The sequence below is a fragment of the Nansenia antarctica genome (assembly GCF_963989245.1).
Source record: "Nansenia antarctica genome assembly, chromosome: 1".
Lineage (NCBI taxonomy): Eukaryota > Metazoa > Chordata > Actinopteri > Argentiniformes > Microstomatidae > Nansenia > Nansenia antarctica.
The window spans coordinates 22,850,531-22,865,729 of record NC_137674.1 but is presented as its reverse complement, the minus strand read 5'-3'; the positions used below and the strand labels follow the sequence as shown (position 1 = coordinate 22,865,729).

Genomic DNA, 15,199 nt, shown 5'->3' with positions numbered 1-15,199 from the left:
GTCATTTTTATCAATGAACATGGTAGGCTTATTACTGTTATTTCAACATTTAAGCCTCTTTCACACATAGTTCCTTGTAACTTCCATGGAATCCCTAGCTGTGCCGACCAGACATTTTCGCCGTTCACTCATGAGCCAAACTTGGTGTGCCATATAGGCTTGTTTCAGTAGACAGGATAAGGATCATATTTTGGGGCCAGATCTCGGAGGCCTTGCTGCTGATGAATGCTGTCTCCACAGCGTGCAATAACAATGATCTGTTCCTGGAGACTTTTAGAAGGCTATAAAATATAATTTATTGTAATATGACTATAACAGTTGGCTACTTGCATGAGAACTATAATATAATAATAATAATAATATACGCCATTTAGCTGACGCTTTTATCCAAAGCGACTTACATTGCAGTGTATGTACATACTAATGTACGACATTATACATTTTTCAGTATATACGGTCCCAACGGGAATCTAATCCACAACCTAAGTGTTGTTAGCACCACGCTCTACCAGCTGAGCCACAGAGGACACATGCGCCTGGAACGCACAGTAACGAGCATGTGACTGCCTGTGACTCACAGCGCGCAACATTCTACTCATTCTGAAGTTGAGGAACGGAACTTTGTATGGAGTCATTCCACAACTTTATTTATATATACGTAGCGCTTTTACAGAACAAGATTAAATAGTACACACAGTCAGGATTGAAAAAAAAAACACAAAAACATAATTGCTATAAAACACAAAAGAGCATAAGCAGCTGATAAAACAAAGTATATAATAAAAAAACAAGCGAAATAAAAGTGTCGAAAGAGAAGAATAGAAAGTTGACAAACAACACATAGAGGCCAGATGTTGAGAGCTCATCCATCTGACTGTCAGAGACCGGCTGGCTCAGACAGAGACGGATGAGTCTCCATAGCAGAGAGACCTGGTGAGGCCGTCCACCATGTTGAAGGACGAGGGCCCTGTCCCATCCTACATCACCATGACAACCATGAAGGGTTGGCTGACATCAGGGAACAGACTTCTGCCAAGAGAGAGTGAGGCTTTGAATCGGCTGTTTTAAACTGGACTGTTTTAAACTGAGTCCAACAATGCACAGTTAAGTATGCTATCTTAGGTCATGTTCTCACATGAAAGTCCGAATCGAGACCCGGAGCAAGTGGATGAGTTCGCAACATTGTTGCATGAATTATTTCTCTGATTTGCGTTCTCACAGCCCTTTATGTAAACGAAGTAAGAGCAATAGGATAAAATAATGGGACTTTCATAAAAAGCAGGAGCAAGAACGATATGAGGCTGATTCAAAGTTACTCACAAGGTTTTTAAATGTTCCAAGAGAAATTAGTTCCTTCAGGTTCAAAGTGCTCTGTAATGAATTCCAGGCAGAGGGTGCAAAGTGCATGAAGGAGTGCTTGCCGAATTCAGTGCGAACTTTGGGGACATTTAGGAGATAACAGTCGTTGGAACATAAGGAGTAAGTACTCTGGGTTCTTGAACAGTGGCGGACTCAGGCTGTTTGAAGGGCAGGCGCGAAATGAAAAAAAGGGCACCTAGTGCACAACATGGAATCCCATCAGTGAGCAAAGAGCTATGGTGAGTCATGTATGGAGAAATAGTCCTCATCCTTGATTAATATTAACATTATGTAGTCTAGGCCAGGGGCGGATTTCTGATTGTAGGAGATCCAGGGCTTAGCCCAGATGGGTAATGAAATGCGCGCAGCGCGCTGGAAAAATGTGCACTTGTTTTTGCTGCGACATCACAAACTTCAACTTACTGAGCTGCCTCAGGAAAAACAGTCTCTTCTGGGCCTTTTTTGTGAGGGCGTCGATGTTGGGCCCCCACTTCAAGTCCCGAGAGACTGCCACCCCAAGGAAGCGGCATGACTCCACTGTGGTGACTGGAGTGCCTCCCAGTATGATTGGAGAGGGAGGGGGTGGGTTCCTCCTGAAGTCCACTATCAGCTCCACTGTCTTAAGAGCTTTCAGCTCTAGGTTGTTCCGGGTGCACCAGGAGACCACCAAGTCAATCTCGCTCCTGTATGTTGTAGGACAGGACCAGACAGGGAATCTGGGGTTCGGGAATCCCTGTACAGAGAACATCAACACCCTGCAGGAGGGGGGTCACCAGAGAGGTCAGGGGGGTCAGGAGAAGTGCCAGATAGTGCTCAGCGCCCTTGCCAAAGCTTTGGGAGTAGTTCCTGGTGCCACTCGAGAGGGACCTGCGTCTCCCCTGGAGGGCCGATGGGGTGAGATGTACTGTGAGGCTCAGAAGGCGCATCCAGCTCCAGAGAACCTGCACCAACAGTGCCTTCATCTCTTTGAGGAGTCTGTGGACAAGCACTTCCCTGAGCTGCCAGCAGAGGGTGCTGTGAACCTGGAGGCCCACCTGAGGAATGTGCAGGACACCGTCCTAGAGAGGCTGCTGAGGTCGGCTCCCGTTCTCAAAGAGACTTGGTTGCTGGGGAGTTTGATTGACAGCTATCACCGCCGTACGTTTGCCCACCTACACGTGGTCCTCCAGCAACAGAACTGCAACAAAACTAAACAGGCTTTCACCCTGCTTGACTGGGTGCTACACACACACCTGAGGTAAATTCTCCTCCTCTCCTCCCTCTCTCTCTCTCTCTCTCTCTCTCTCTCTCTCTCTCTCTCTCTCTCTCTCTCTCTCTCTCTCTCTCTCTCTCTCTCTCTCTCTCTCTCTCATCATGCAGTAATTATTGTGATATCCTTAACACTAGAACAGCCGTGCCTATTTCATCTACTCTTAGCGCCGCATCTGGGGTCAAATGACCATAGTCTTTACAATGGAAAGGTGCTGTTTACACACAAAGACCACTCCTTGGCATGTCTTGTAAATTAGCATGCCTCCTACACAGAAAAAAATGCAAAAATAGCTTTATATTAGCTTATCCTGATGTAAGGATGAGAATGTAAGGATACTGGCTGGTAGAACGCACATATCTAGGAAAAGTCATGAAAGGAGGGTCCTGAAAGTTGGTTGCACTTAAAGGTTGCACTTACACTTGGTCAAATGACCCCACCCACGGCTGTTCTAGTGTTAATGACCCCACCCACGGCTGTTCTAGTGTTAATGACCCCACCCACGGCTGTTCTAGTGTTAATGACCCCAACCACGGCTGTTCTAGTGTTAATGACCCCACCCACGGCTGTTCTAGTGTTAATGACCCCACCCATGGCTGTTCTAGTGTTAATGACCCCACCCACGGCTGTTCTAGTGTTAATGACCCCACCCACGGCTGTTCTAGTGTTAATGACCCCACCCACGGCTGTTCTAGTGTTAATGACCCCACCCATGGCTGTTCTAGTGTTAATGACCCCACCCATGGCTGTTCTAGTGTTAATGACCCCACCCACGGCTGTTCTAGTGTTAATGACCCCACCCATGGCTGTTCTAGTGTTAATGACCCCACCCACGGCTGTTCTAGTGTTAAGCAGTGTTTGAACAGTAAAACACCAACAGCAGCATAACCACAGCGTGTTTTGGGATGTGTTCCAGGAAGGAAACAGCGCTACTAGACATCGACCTTCTCCTGCTGACAGACTGGGTTCCACACGCAGTGAACAAACTGTTGGCCAACGTGCAGGTGAATAACATGTCTGTGACGTGTGAAATAAAGGAACATAGGAGACACACATGTTTAGTGGTAACATTGTTATTTCACATTTCAACATTAGTTGAAACTACCTCTACACATACTGTATATTACATAGTTACCTATCACTACCTCTTGTTCTATTTATATCATGCCCTTATATCACTATTTGCACTTCTGGTTGGATGCTAAACTGCATTTCGTTGTATTGTACTTGTACTCTGCGATGACAAGTTGAATTTAATCTAATCTAATCTAATCTAATCTAACCTAGTTACCTATGTAATGGCGCATGAAGTGTGTTTTTAAGATTTCCTGCATAGGTCTATAGATTGTAGTTACCGTAATTCACTTCCTCTCCTGAATCTCCTTTCTACCATTGTAGGAGGACATCTCAACATCACTGAGTAAGATCCTTCAGAACGAGGAGTCAGACAGAAAGGAGGGGGGGTTAGACAGAGAGGGAGGGGTGTCTACACCAGAGGTCTTCATCAGACTACATGTGGACGTCATCCAGGTAACAAAGCAATGAGCTACAGAGAGTTGATAGTGTATCTATACCTATATAGGTATCTACTGTATATAGAGTGAGAATCTATACCAACCCCCCTCCCCCCCACCTCTCTAGTGCATAAACGCCGTGATCTTATAACATACTGTTTATTTTGTATTGTTAGCTTAGCACCCACTAATTACAGTAGGCCTATGTTTCACTGTCTCTGTACACCTATAATAGTTGATGAACATTCCTGCTTGTAGGTATGTCAACGTTGAGAGGAAGCACCTTCAGAGACAAGCCCCCAGGGGCCCAGCAGGTGTGCTGCTCTGCTTCAAGACCTTCAACACCTGCAGGGAACTCAGGTCAGACTCTCTTTCTCCCTTTTTTGTAAATGCATCATATTATTCTATGCATTTGGGATAAAGCGGGCTAACTTTCATCTTGTAGCAATGTTTGTTTTATCGGTACATCCTTATTATTGTCGTGACATGGTTATGGTTATACTTGACACAGCAACAGAAATAAAAGAACAATGTAAAAGAAGAGAGAAGTTAAAGTACTTACTACTGCTTCGTCCTTCTTGTCATCAGTGGTTTTAACCGCAGCAAAAACCGCCTCACTGATGGATTCATTCATGTACATTGGGTGTAGTACCAATGACGTCCTCTAGGTAGAGACACATGATAATCAGTTGTTGTCCTACATAAAGGGAGGGGGACTCCCAGATAACAGACAACCTTTACATGGGAAATTCCCACATTTACAGTGATGAGAATTCCCTCCAGGGGGTCAGGGGATGGGGATTAATTAATGTTGTATGCTTTTTGGAAAGCTCCCTCACAGACATTGATGACAGGCGTCTTAGCTTGTATGTTTCAATGGTCAGTCCACCCAGCACATACAGTATATGTAAGTATATGTAGATCCTTATCTCTACACTCTACACAATGAAAACACCAGGAAGGAACTCCCACCTTGACCTAAACACCCATCATCCTGTGAACGAATGTTATTGCAGTGTGTCGCAGGCTTCCTATAGCAGCAGTAATAGTTTACGGTAAAGTCGGCTTCTACCTGGAACTGAGGGTCACAACAAATCACGCTGAACTGGACGGCTATTAGAAGTGATTCGTACTTAACCCTTTCCTGGCCTTTCATTTCCTTAACCAAATGAGTAACCTTCATTATGAGTTGTCCAAGGAGGAATATCTCAGATTGCATAAGGCTGTAAAACCCAGACTCCAAGCTCTGACCTCATCCCTCATTCACCTCCAATGGCTCCCGGTCAAGTCCTGCATTCAAAATCCTCCTCCTCACCTACAAATCCCTCCACGCCTGCGCCCCCCATTACCTAACTGACCTCCTCTCCCAACATACCCCTTCCCGGAACCTGCGGTCCGCAGACATGGGCCTGCTATCCACCCCGCGCACCAACCTACGGACCTTTGGGGACAGAGCCTTCAGCGTGGCCGCACCTACTCTCTGGAACTCCCTCCCCATAGTGATCCGCAACGCCCCCACCCTGGACTCCTTCAAACTAGCCCTCAAAACCCATCTGTTCACCAAGGCCTTTGGCCCCTAGTCATTGTTTCAGCTTTTTTTTGCTTTGTTTGTTTTCTGTTTTGTCTGTCCTTTCATTCCCTTGTAAAGCGTCCTTGGGTTTTTGAAAGGCGCTATATAAATTAAAGTTATTATTATTATTATTATTATTATTATTATTATCCCCATCGAACACCTTTGGGATGAATTGGAACGCAGACTGCGAGCCAGTCCTTCTCGCCCAACATCAGCGCCCGACCTCATTCATGCTCTTGTGGCAGAACGGGAGCAAATCCCAGCGCAACCATGTTCTAAAATCTAGTAGAACGTTTTCCCAGAAGGGTGGAAGCTGTTATAGCAGCAGAGGTGGGGCGTGGGACCAACTCCATATTAATGCCCGTGGTTTTGGAATGAGAAGTTCAACAAGCTCATATGGGTGTGATGTTCAGGTACCCAATACTTTTGTCCATATAGACGTATTGTTATTACAAATCATGAGAAATGCAGGTCAGAATGTGAGGGGGATGGGGGTTCACATGAGAGCTTTGACATACTTGACATTAGGAACAGTTTACTGAAATGTTTAGGATTTATTTGCACCAGCTTGTGTTCTCCACCTAATCACACATCCAAACAAATGCAGTACCTTATGACATGAATACATAAGAATACTGAAAAATTGTCATATTGAAATAAAAAAACTAAAAAAACACATAACATTTTTCCAACAATCAACATCAACAGAATGTTTTTTTTTTTATATAAAAGAAGTAAATACTAGTAGTAAAATACAATCTAAAATGTGCAAAACACCTTTAAGAAAAAAACATTCTCATGGAGGAAAAATAAAGCAGGATCCTAACAGGTGTATTGCATTGCAGCATACATTAAGCACCTTAAATAGCTTATATGATTCAGGAATGGCAGAGAAGCTGCTGGTCTTGTTTAAGTAACATTTACTGTATCAGGATGATTCAACTCTGTTATCTATGAGTAGTTTCAAAAGAAATAAGGGAAATGTTGTGTTACATAAGCATACACAGAGTCCTCTGTATATAAACGTGAGAGTACTTTATTTAACTAGCTCCGTAGCTCCGTAGCTCTACAGTACAGGTGTGTTATTGTCTGGTCCTCACCTCGCCTACCTGACCCTGATGTCACTACGGTGGCCTGTACTGTGTCGTACTAACGCACACACATCAACAACAATAACACTACAGGAAGTAGGGCAACAGGAATGAGCGTGCCATGCAGGCATCCCTTCCTGTTCTCTTCACATGAAGCCACCTGCAATAAAAATAATTCTGATTCTGTTTCTGTTAAATACTGACTTAAAAAAAACAGAACAAAAAAACCAAACAAGTTTCATTACTGGACCCGTAACACTAAGGTCATGTTCTCACATGAAAGTCTGAATCGAGACCCGAAGCAAGTGGATGAGTTCGCAAATCTCTGATTTGCGTTCTTACAGCCCTTTATGTAAACGAAGTAACGTACGCAATTGAAGCAACAGACATGGTAGTTGATTGGTCAAGAAAATTGAGAATTGTCCGTTGTCCCGCTCTTATCCAGATCAACACGTGTGCGCTGTTGTTTTCCTATGGACTGCCTCGAGCAGCGTTCTCACCAAAAGTGAAGCGAAGCAAAGTGATGGATGCGTTGTTTCTAACCGGAGCGAAACCACCCTTTTCAAGCGGAGCATCCGAGGGTTCAGCTCCAAACAACGCAGAGCAAAGCGAACTTTATCCTAAACTCCGTTTCAAGTGAAGCAAATGTTCTAGTGAGAACACCCCCTTATTTGACCTGAACATTGACCCTTGACCCATAACACTTATTTGACCTGAACATTGCAGAAGAAGCTCCTGGTCCCCTGGCCGCTGGGCGCCTCCTGACTATCCACAGTGTTGATCACCTTCTTCCTGTCAGAGGCAGACAGGGTGGGCTTGAGGTAGAGCAGCGCAGAAACATGCTTGGTACTGTGGGTCAAAGGGGAAAAAGGTGGAGATCATTATGTGTTCCATGCACAGTGCACCCCCCTGAACAGCTTTAGCCTTGAGCAAAGTACCTGATCTGAGATGTCAGTATGTTATATTATGAATAGCTACAGTATACAAAATCTTATTATTATTATTATTATAATAATAATAATAATAATAATAATAATAATGATAATAATAACAACTTTTTATTTGTATAGCACTTTTCCTGCAAACAAGTGCACTTTTCCTGCAAACAAGTGCTTTAATCATTATATAATCACAATGTAATTACATAGTCATTTAAATGTAATGGCAATATTAAAAAGATGGGTTTTTAGTCTTGACTTGAACATATGTGCTGAGGTTGCATCCCTAATGTAAACTGGCAGTGACACACAATCTGGAGCATAAAATGAGAATGCAACCTCACCAAATCTCTTCTTTTGTACATGTGGTACACCAGCGTCAGAAGACCTGAGAGCTCTATTAGTCTGATATGCTAGCAGAAGACCTGAGAGCTCTATTGGGCTGATATGCTAGCACAAGACCTGAGAGCTCTATTGCACTGCACTCTTTGCACTTTTATTCATACTGCACCTTGCTTTTAGTGTATTTTTCTATTTAATCAGTTTTCTTTAATCTGTATGTTATCTCTTTTATCTTGTTTTTCACTTTATATTTGATCTGTTAAGCACTTTGGGCGGCTCTTGTCGTTGTACATTTTGTGCTATATAAATAAACGTTACTTATATAAATAAACGTTACTTACTTACTTACTTACTCTATTGGGCTGATATGCTAGCAGAAGACCTGAGAGCTCTATTGGGCTGATATGCTAGCAGAAGGTCACTGCTGTATATTCTGCAGCATTTCTATGTAATTGGCAATGTACTGTAGATGGTGTACAGGTGTATAACATGATTGGGAGTGCTACCTGAGGTCAGGGTAGATGGTGTAAAGGTGTAACATGATTGGGAGTGTTACCTGAGGTCAGGGTAGATGGTGTAAAGGTGTAACATGATTGGGAGTGTTACCTGAGGTCAGGGTAGCAGACCCTCAGGCTGACCATCTCCAGCTGGAGGGCAGGAAGGTCTTGGAGTCTCAGCACCTCAGCGATCCTGGGGAGAACGTCACCCAACCACTCTTCTGTGGAACCCTGGGACAACAACATCAAGGTTGAGCTCAGGCCCTCTACCCCTGACCCTGAACCTGACCCTGACCCCTAACCCTGACCCTAAAGGTTAATCTCAGGCCCTCTAATCCTGACCCTGACCCCTAACTCTGACCCTGACCCCTAACTCTGACCCTGACCCTAACCCTAACCCCCTACCCTGACCCTAAGCCTGACCCCTAACTCTGACCCTAACCCTGACCCTAACCCTGACCCGACCCTAACCCTGACCCCCTACCCTGACCCTAACCCTGACTCCTAACCATAACTCTGACCCTGACCCCTAACCCTGACCATAACTCTGACCCTAACCCTGACCCCTAACCCTGACCCTAACTGTGTTGTGTACACAATTCGATAAATCTCAGGTGTGTGTGTGCGTGTGTGTGTGTGTGTGTGTGTGTGTGTGTGTGTGCGTGTGTGTGTGTGTGTGTGTTCTCACCTCTTCAGTGAGCAGGGTGTGGAGTCTCTGTGCGTCCTCACACACCCTCCTGGCCGCGTCCTCCTGCCTCCTCCTGTCCTTCAGGCTGACCTTCCTCCTCAGCAGCCTGCTGACGTACTCCGCCATGACCTCCCAGTGCAGCTGTCCCATCAGCCCCTGCAGGAGACAACCAATCAGTGAACACCAGAACAGCCCTGCCTTTTTTACCTACTAGAAGAGCCCCTCTTTACAATGCTCAAGCTGCTACTTACACACAACGACCACTAGTTGGCTGGATTGTAAATGAGCCTGCCTCCTACACAAAAAAACTGCTAAATAGCTTCATACTAGCTTATCCTGATGTGATTTTGAAAATGTAAGGATACTGGGTGGTAGAACGCACATATCTAGGAAAAGTCATGAAAGGAAGGACCTGAAATCGAGTGCAAAGATATACCATTTGTTTTATTCACAGCGTCAAATGACCACACCCATGGCTGTTCTACTGTTAACCTGTCAATCTACCAATCAACCAACCTGTCAATCTACCAATCAGTTAACCTGTCAATCTACCAATCAATTAACCTGTCAATCTACCAATCAGTTAACCTGTCAATCTACCAATCAACCAACCTGTCAATCTACCAATCAATCAGCCAGTCAGTAAGCCCCTCCCTCTGTCAGTAGCGTACCTGGTGGCTGGGCTCACTCAGGCCCTGGAGCCCCTGGGCGTGTTCTTCTAGTCCTCCCAGAAGGTTCTCCATCACTGACCTCGTCTCCATCAACCAGTCATGTGTCCCAAGACACCTGTACTTAGGCTGTGTGTGTGTGTGTGTGTGTGTGTGTGTGTGTGTGTGTGTGTGAGAGAGAGAGCAGAGAGAGAGACACTAAGTTAGGACGTTTCAGAGACAAGACACATAATAGTTGTTGTTGGGGTAAAGACACTTAGGTTGGTCATACATTTGATATATCATATATATATATATGATATACATCAACAGTACCTTGAGGTCCTTGTGTATGGGGCCTGTTAGATATGTGTAGCCACAGTTCTTCATATCGGTCACTAGGGATAGACAGCTGTCCTTTAAATCCTCTCGGATATTCCTGGCAATATAATCCCTTTGTGGAAACAAAGATATCTAAGTTAGTTTACTTTCTGAATTATGGTTCCTGTTATGGTCTTAACCATCAAACACCAATCAACCAAGACAGATCAAACTCACCTGAGCTGGTCGACACAGGCGAGGTTGGCCATTATTACTGCTTTGCTGTTCCCACTGCTTCCTTTGACTACTCTTTGCTGGAACTCCTTGTAGCTGTGAAAGTGTTTTATTTCATAAATGTGTGAATTATCCATTTAGCATGCACTAATACGCCATTAGGTTTTCTATGAACATACAAGAATATCACAGTTCACGTTTAATAGTGTCTTATAGTGGCAATGTAACTTGATGCATGTGCACTTCTGTAAAGAAGAGAAGTTCCAATACCTCTCCAAGAAGGTCTTCAGCACCCCCACCACCATCTGACCCTGGTAGCTGTCCCCCAACAAGACCTCCACTGCCTTCTCTCCAGCATCAACACACTACAGGAACAGAGAGTTAGAGGAATAGCTGGTAATCAATCATAATGATGGATATAAATATTACTGCCCCAAGGAGTCATCCCTGAGTTAATTACCCACGTTATCTGGCTAATCAGGGCATAATGAGAGTATGATCTCTTGCGATTGTAAGTCGCTTTGGAATAAGGCGTCTGCTAAATGCCAAACATTTAAATGTAAATGCATATAAACCAACATCTTAAGACAGCTCATTCTGCCCCTGGTCAGACCTGTAGCAGACACACAGGCCAGAAGGACGTGGTGCTGAGGAGGAGGCAGGAGGAGCAGGGTTCTGTACCTGGATGACGTCGATGGCCAGGGGGCTGACGTAGCGCTGGTCTCTGAGCTCAGGCTCCGCCCCCCTGGTCCAGGACTGGACCTCTTCACTCAACACCTGCTGGATGATCTGGTGCACCTCTTCCTGGAAACAAGACATACAATCAACTGTACTTTCAAAGCCTCAAATTATGTGTTATTGGTCTTAGGTCTTCTGACGCTGGTTTTCTCTGTGTACCACATGTACAAAAGAAGAGATTTGGTGAGGCTGCATTCTCATTTTATGCACCCAAATTGTGGAATGCACTGCCAGTTTACATTAGGGATGCAACCTCAGCACATATGTTCAAGTCAAGACTAACCCTAAAGTGTGATGTAATTCACAGAACCAACTACCTTTTTGAGAAGGAGGTACTGCTGCTCCAGAGGTTTGATCAGCTCGTCAGGCAGCAGCCTCCCCAGGGCGTGGTGGTCGACCTCTGTGACCAGTTCCTGTTTCTTTAGAATACTGAGAAAAAAACAAAAGCAGTTTGTCACCATAAGTTGTATACTGTATAAACTGTATACGTTATATACTCACTGTAGGCAACGTTTGGAATAAAGTTTTTATTATTATTATTATTATTATATGTCATACTAGTCCATATACAGCTTGATAATTATAAAAATATTATAAAAACATTATCTTAACATCCCAACACCTTGTTGCCTAGATACAAAACAACCTCATCATCTCATCCCAACATCGTTGAAGATACTGTGAAGGACACACACATACTATTATTATCATAATCAATATCAACATTTAAGCACTTCGAGCTGCAACGTTTGCAGGAAAAGTGCTATACAAATTAAGTTATTAAGTTAATAATTATTATTCATTATTGTTAAGTTATACGTTATTATTATTATTATTATTATTATTATTATTATTATTATTATTATTATTATTATTATCATCATCATCACTCACTTCGGGTACAAGTGGTTGACCCAGAGCAGGATGTATGAGCAGTCTTCTATGACCAGGTCAAACTCCGCCAGGGAGGCCAGTCTGGCGCTGAAGGCTTGGTGGTACATCCTCGTGTAGAGGTTGCAGACATGCATCTCCTCCGGGTAGCAGCCCTTAACCACCTCCGACACCCACACCAGGTCTTCCAGCAGACATTTGCCCATCCCACAGATATCTCTCTGTACGGAGGAGGACAGCCCCTTCGCCTGCGCCGGGGGAATCTCCGCTCCGCGAGCCATGCGTTTCTCCACCGCGTCACGGATCACGTTGTCATGGAGATGCCCGCAGCGACTGGGCCTCCAGACGGGGGGGGGGTCACCCCCACCCCCCCGCTCCCGCCACCGCCTGTCCTGCTGCTCCTCCTGTTGGACGGCCTCCGCGGCAGACTTCAGGACCGCCAGACTCTCTACCGTTGGGTTCCTAACGTTAGCGTTAGCATCAGACAGAGCCTGTCGTATCTGGCTGAGGAGGGCTTTGTGGTCTTTAGCCATCTGCTCTTCATCCTCCTCCGTCTTCTCGGCCACCGTAGGGCCGTACAGGCGGTTCTCTCTGGCGATCAGCTGTCTGCCGGCGACGGACAAGCGGCGTCTGTCAAGGTTCTGCTCAAAAGTGAGCACTTCTGAGAGAAGAAGCACAGGAAGGATACATGATCATCATGTTTAGATCATATCTAAACTATCATAGGCTATAATATCTAAACTATCATAGGCTATAATATCTAAACTATCATAGGCTATAATATCTAAACTACCATAGGCTATAATATCTAAACTATCATAGGCTATAATATCTAAACTATCATAGGCTATAATATCTAAACTATCATAGGCTATAATATCTAAACTATCATAGGCTATAATATCTAAATTATCATAGGCTATAATATCTAAACTATCATAGGTTGCGTTCGTAAATTCGCTCTTGGTCCCTTTATGATGTTGAACCCAGTGTGCGCTCCGCCGCTTTACGAACGCCAAAACCAAAATAATAATAATAATAATAATAATAATAATAACAATAATAATAATAATAATAATAATAATAATAATAATTGTATTGCACTTTTCCTGCAAACGTTGCTGCTCAAAGTGCTCCAATAATGTCTTACACACAGCTGGCAAAGCAAAAAACAAATGTGTTTGTACCTTCAACCTGTGCTACACCGCTGGGTGTGTTGTCAGGGAGATCTGGAACTGTTACATTGGTGTTATTCTTAGGATTCCCAGAACTCCTGAGGAAGTTGGGCAGTTTCATACGAAACCTTCCAGGTGATTTTGATTTCGCATTAGATCCCACCGTGTCTGTTCCAGGTTTGCTGGTCCCTTTGGTCATTTCTGCTAATGAGGTTAGAGAGAGGAAGAGGAGAGAGGTTAGGGAGAGGAAGAGGAGAGAGGAGAGAGGTTAGAGAGAGGAAGAGGAGAGAGGAGAGAGGTTAGGGAGAGGAAGAGGAGAGAGGTTAGAGAGAGGAAGAGGAGAGAGGTTAGAGAGAGGAAGAGGAGAGAGGAGAGAGGAAGAGGAGAGAGGAGAGAGGAAGAGGGGAGAGGAAGAGGAGAGAGGTTAGAGAGAGGAAGAGGAGAGAGGTTAGAGAGAGGAAGAGGAGAGAGGAGAGAGGTTAGGGAGAGGAAGAGGAGAGAGGAAGAGGGGAGAGGGAGAGGAGAGAGGTTAGAGAGAGGAAGAGGAGAGAGGAGAGAGGTTAGAGAGAGGAAGAGGAGAGAGGAGAGAGGTTAGAGAGAGGAAGAGGAGAGAGGAAGAGGGGAGAGGAAGAGGAGAGAGGTTAGAGAGAGGAAGAGGAGAGAGGTTAGAGAGAGGAAGAGGAGAGAGGAGAGAGGTTAGGGAGAGGAAGAGGAGAGAGGTTAGAGAGAGGAAGAGGGGAGAGGAAGAGGAGAGAGGTTAGAGAGAGGAAGAGGAGAGAGGTTAGAGAGAGGAAGAGGAGAGATGTTAGAGAGAGGAAGAGGAGAGAGGAGAGAGGAGAGAGGTTAGAGAGAGGAAGAGGAGAGAGGAGAGAGGTTAGAGAGAGGAAGAGGACACGTTCACCCCAGAGCCACTATTTACCCAAATACCATACTGATTTGATTTTATATAGTTGGGTATTATATCGAACCTCTACACATCTATTTAAACTATAGCCTGATTGGAGTAATACAAACTGACATGCATTGCATTGCATACATTGCGAAATATCAATAAGCAAACACACGGAGACGTCACCTGCTCATCCAAACAAGAAACACATCGTGAGCTAGAATGATAAGGTTCTATCTCCGTTTAGAATGATAAGGTTCTATCTCCGTTTAGAATGATAAGGTTCTATCTCCGTTTAGAATGATAAGGTTCTATCTCCGTTTAGGGTAGTTCAGAGATATTGAGCGTCAAAGTTTTTACATTCCATTATGTTTTGTGAGATGGAACCTTTGTATTTTATTAATTACTAACTCAAAAATGTCAACATTTAAAAAATAACACCACACAGGCATTAATAAACACCTAATGGATCAGATTATGTAAAAAAAACCTCAATTTTGACCAAAAACGGAGATAGAACCTTATAATTCTAACGTCACGAGATGTTGTAAAATGCTGCCAACCCTGTCTCTGTACATATATAATAATAGACTTGTTATCACGTTGCAGTCCCAGTGTCATTAATGCACCGAGATACTGTAAGAAACTGAAACTGAAACTGAAAAAAAATGTAATTATATTACCAACCGCGTGTCGGATGACAGATCAGCTAGTAACCTGTATGAGGGTCTCCCTCAGAGTCCCCCGAGGTGGAATAAAGGCTTGGAATGAAATGAACCTTGTCGACCACTTTACTTCACTAGAAGTACACTCTTATGTACGGCCGACTAGTGTGGAGCGTCCAGAGTCTACCGTCCAGAGCCTACCCCTCCTCAGACAGACAGGACAGACCACTCCTGTCCCAGTATTTATAGGACATCTGTCCAAGGGGTGGTACCAGAGACGCGCAGCGGACTTTCCAGCGCATTTCCCTTTCACTTTCATGCTTTTTGATGCTTTCTCCATCTTGACATATTTTTCCATTTCAGAATCCGAATAATCTTAAATTCACAA

The 15,199-nt window shown here is 44.3% G+C and overlaps 1 protein-coding gene across 1 annotated transcript; it reads right to left on the bottom strand.

Annotated features, from left to right (window-relative positions):
• Positions 1 to 7,490: 7,490 nt before the first annotated feature.
• Positions 7,491 to 14,873, bottom strand: LOC308165771 (tumor necrosis factor alpha-induced protein 2-like; the record flags this gene model as incomplete). Its single annotated transcript, XM_080539926.1, has 11 exons — positions 14,834 to 14,873; positions 13,270 to 13,458; positions 12,086 to 12,743; positions 11,509 to 11,620; positions 11,135 to 11,257; positions 10,724 to 10,818; positions 10,457 to 10,549; positions 10,235 to 10,352; positions 9,252 to 9,407; positions 8,673 to 8,794; positions 7,491 to 7,635 (listed from the first exon to the last, which is right to left on the bottom strand). Exons 2-11 carry the CDS (start codon positions 13,454 to 13,456, stop codon positions 7,491 to 7,493), a joined length of 1,809 nt encoding a protein of 602 aa, XP_080396052.1. The 5' UTR covers positions 13,457 to 13,458; positions 14,834 to 14,873.
• Between the last annotated feature and the right edge of the window lie 326 nt (positions 14,874 to 15,199).